Source organism: Babylonia areolata, chromosome 11, assembly GCF_041734735.1.
Source record: "Babylonia areolata isolate BAREFJ2019XMU chromosome 11, ASM4173473v1, whole genome shotgun sequence".
In the NCBI taxonomy this organism is placed as follows: domain Eukaryota; kingdom Metazoa; phylum Mollusca; class Gastropoda; order Neogastropoda; family Buccinidae; genus Babylonia; species Babylonia areolata.
Window position 1 is genome coordinate 21909469 of NC_134886.1, and position 3490 is coordinate 21912958.

The 3490-nt window shown below is 49.3% G+C and overlaps 1 protein-coding gene across 1 annotated transcript; it reads left to right on the forward strand.

Annotated features, from left to right (window-relative positions):
* The first annotated feature begins 2169 nt into the window (after window positions 1-2169).
* LOC143287174 (G-protein coupled receptor GRL101-like) lies at window positions 2170-3273 on the forward strand. Its single transcript, XM_076595117.1, has one exon. It carries the CDS (start codon window positions 2170-2172, stop codon window positions 3271-3273), a length of 1104 nt encoding a protein of 367 aa, XP_076451232.1.
* Window positions 3274-3490: the final 217 nt, after the last annotated feature.

The window sequence follows — 3490 nt, forward strand, 5'->3', positions numbered from 1 at the left end:
ACTGGCATTCTGCAAGTGAGACAAAGCGTCTGTCGGTCAGTATCCCTGACAAATATGTAGTAATGGTCAGTTTCAGGTACCCTTCATTGTATCTGAAAAGTCTTAAAATGTATGCTCAAAACGCCGATGGATCCTTAACAGGTGCGTGGACTGCTTCGTCACCCATCAGATCCGATACCGCCCATGTCTTTACAGGTAGACGTCTGACTGTTACCTTCATCAGTGAAGACTGTTATGTTCCAAGGTGCCTCCGATTCTTCTTTTCCTTTCATAGAAATAATACAATATCAAGATTGACAAATGGTTTGTTTAACTGCTCTGTGGATGACTACTTGCATTTTCAGGGCCACCTCGATTGCAACCTGAAGACAGAGTGTGAAGATGGACGGGATGAAACAGAACACTGTCCCTTCAGCAGTGCTGACTGTCAGGGCCTGGTAGCACTGTGTGACCGTTGCTATGCAGTCGTTGATAGTATACACAGCTCTGAGAGTCAAGAAACGGACGCCTCGAAAAGAGCTGATGCATACTGTAATTCTATTGGCGGCAAGCTAGGACTTCCAACGTGTGTAGCCGATTGGTACACCGTCTTTCTGAAATTGACCGGCCTTCGTGTGAATGGTGTAGCAAGTCTGTGGGTGGACGCTTACTATGGCGACACGACATTGCCAAATATGTACAGACAAGCCGTGGTGACCGGGGACCGTACGGTTCTGTATCATTCTTTCCACCTTGTTCTGAAGTGGTCACCAGAAAGCAAGTTCTGTGTCAGTACACATCTTTTGAAGTTCCATCACGCGCGAAGATGTGCACTCAGTAAAGACACACTGTCCTACGGGGTGATGTGTGAATTCATGACAAACAGGACCAAGGAGAACGCATCTGAAGTGATGACATTTACCACGTTGCAGCCTTTGATGCACAGAGGACAAGATCTGACGGCATGTGTTGAGAGCTATGTGACACACAGCTTTTTGTTGTGTGCTTCAAACCAGAACGACACGTGTGGCGAGCAACATAACAGCATCCCCGTGCACTTTTACTGCATTACACGCAAACAGCAGACCCAGGTCGCCGTATCGTGACGGGTCCCCAGTACCGACATTCCTGTGTGCTGATGGCTCCACAACCTTGTCCTACACCCTGCTGTGTGACTTCACTGCTGACTGCCAGGACAACAGTGATGAGGCTTTCTGTCGTCACCCCCTCTGTGTCCATGCACACACCTGTGCTAACGGTCAGTGTATCGCCTATGACCACGTGTGTGACAGGGTATCTCACTGTTATGATGAATCGGAAGAAAGCAGCTGTATGTTGTTCAAACTGAAGATATCGTTCATACTTTCTTCACCTCCTAGCTTGATTGTCTTCGGAGACAACCACTTACGTTTTGATGCACATTTGATGGGCTCCAACGAGACCTGTCCGGACACACACTACAGATGTCCTGATGACTTCAGGGACTGCCTGCCTGTCTACACACGCTGCAATGGGATGTATGATTGTGTCGGCCACCAGGACGAGGAGGGGTGTGAGGAAATGACGTGTCCAGGGTTCTTCAGATGCAGAGCTTCCATGACATGTGTGCATGGCGATCACCTGTGTGATGGATGGCCCCACTGTCCCCTGCATGATGATGAACTGTCTTGTGACGTCACTTGTCCTGTTGGCTGTCTCTGTCATGGCCAAGCTTTTCTCTGTTTTCAGTCTTTTCAGGCATCACGTGCGCCATTTATACGCTTCCTGGACGCCACCGGTACAGGTATGACTCTGTCCGATGTGAGGAACAATACCTATATTGTTTATTTGATTCTCGCGTGCTGCTCGTTGACACGTTTGCCTTCAGTGAAGCTGCTTAATCTGAGAACGCTTGATCTGTCTGAAAACAAACTCGAACATGTCAATGTTAGTCACTTTGGTGGGCTGTTCAACCTACGTACACTGTCCTTGTCTGGCAATCCTCTCATCTCGCTCCACGCGGATGAATTCTCTGCACATGAACAACTCTCACTCACAATGATCGATCTGTCACACACCAAACTGACAGTCTTGGATTCAAAAGTTTTCCAAAGTTTCTCAAGCTTGAAGAAGCTCAATTTAACGTTGACTAACGTGCGTACTATCAGCCCTGGTGGTTTTCAGTTCACACCGCGATTAACTGAGTTATACATGGATGGTAGTCCTGTGAACACGTTTCCACACGATGTGTTCAAAGAACTATTCGATCTCGATGTGGTGTCAACACAGAATTACAAACTGTGCTGTGATGAAATCCTTCCAGACAAGTTTGAAGGTGCTTGTTGTTCCCCGAAAGATGAGGTTTCATCGTGTGAAGACTTACTGCAGTCGTGGACATACCGGGCATTCCTGTGGCTGATCAGCTGCCTGGCCCTGACTGGTAACGTCTTCTGTTTCGTTGTTCGTCTGTATACATGGAGCACTACTTCGTCAAGTGGCTTCAGTATCTTCGTCGTCAACCTTACCATGGCCGACTTTCTGATGGGTGTCTACACTACAATCATCGGAGTGGCTGATGAAAGGTTTCAAGGCAGGTATCTCCACTATGACGACACATGGAAAAACAGCGTGGCATGTCAAGTGGCAGGGTTTCTGTCTCTGCTGTCCAGTGAGGTGTCGGCTCTCATCATCTGGCTCATCACGCTCGATCGGTTCGTGGTCCTCAGCTTCCCCTTCACCAGCTTTCGGTTTGAGAGAATTTCGGCGTCATCGGCTTGTCTGCTGACGTGGTTGGTCGGCTGTTCTCTTGCCGTGTTACCCTTACTTCCGGTAACAACCCACTGGGAGTTCTTCAGCCAAACGGGAATGTGCATTCCATTGCCAGTCACCAGGCGTGATTTCAAAGGACGGATGTACTCCTTCGGCGTGTTGATCGTCCTAAACTTCGTGCTGTTCTTGCTGATCGCTGTGGGGCAAGGGTTCATCTTCTGGTCTGTGCAGAGGAACGCCATGACGGCCAACACCACCAGAGAGTCTCGGGACATGACCGTCGCTCGGAGGCTGATAAGCGTCGCCGCTACAGACTTCCTGTGCTGGTTCCCCACAGGGCTGTGTGGCATTCTGGCCCTGGCCGGAATCCCCGTCCCCGGAGAGGTGAGTGTGGCCCTGGTCGTGTTCGCGCTGCCCTTAAACGCTGCTCTCAACCCTTTCATGTACACCTTCAACACCGTGGCTGAGAAGCGGAGGAAATCCAAGGAAGCTAAACTGCTCAGATGGCTGGAGTCTCACTATGACCAGTTGGACGGTGTTTTGTAACCGCGTGGTGAAGTCTGCCTGCTCATATTCTAAAGTCTTCCATGGTTGTTGTTGGTTATACAGTTATATACTTGCTTGTGTATCTCTCTCCCCTCTCTCTCTCTCTCTGACTTCCTCTTCCCCCTCCCCTGTTCTCCCATACATCTTCCCCTTTCCCGATGTGTATGTATGCCTTAGGCCGAAACACATCAAGCCATCTGAATCTGAATCTGTCTCT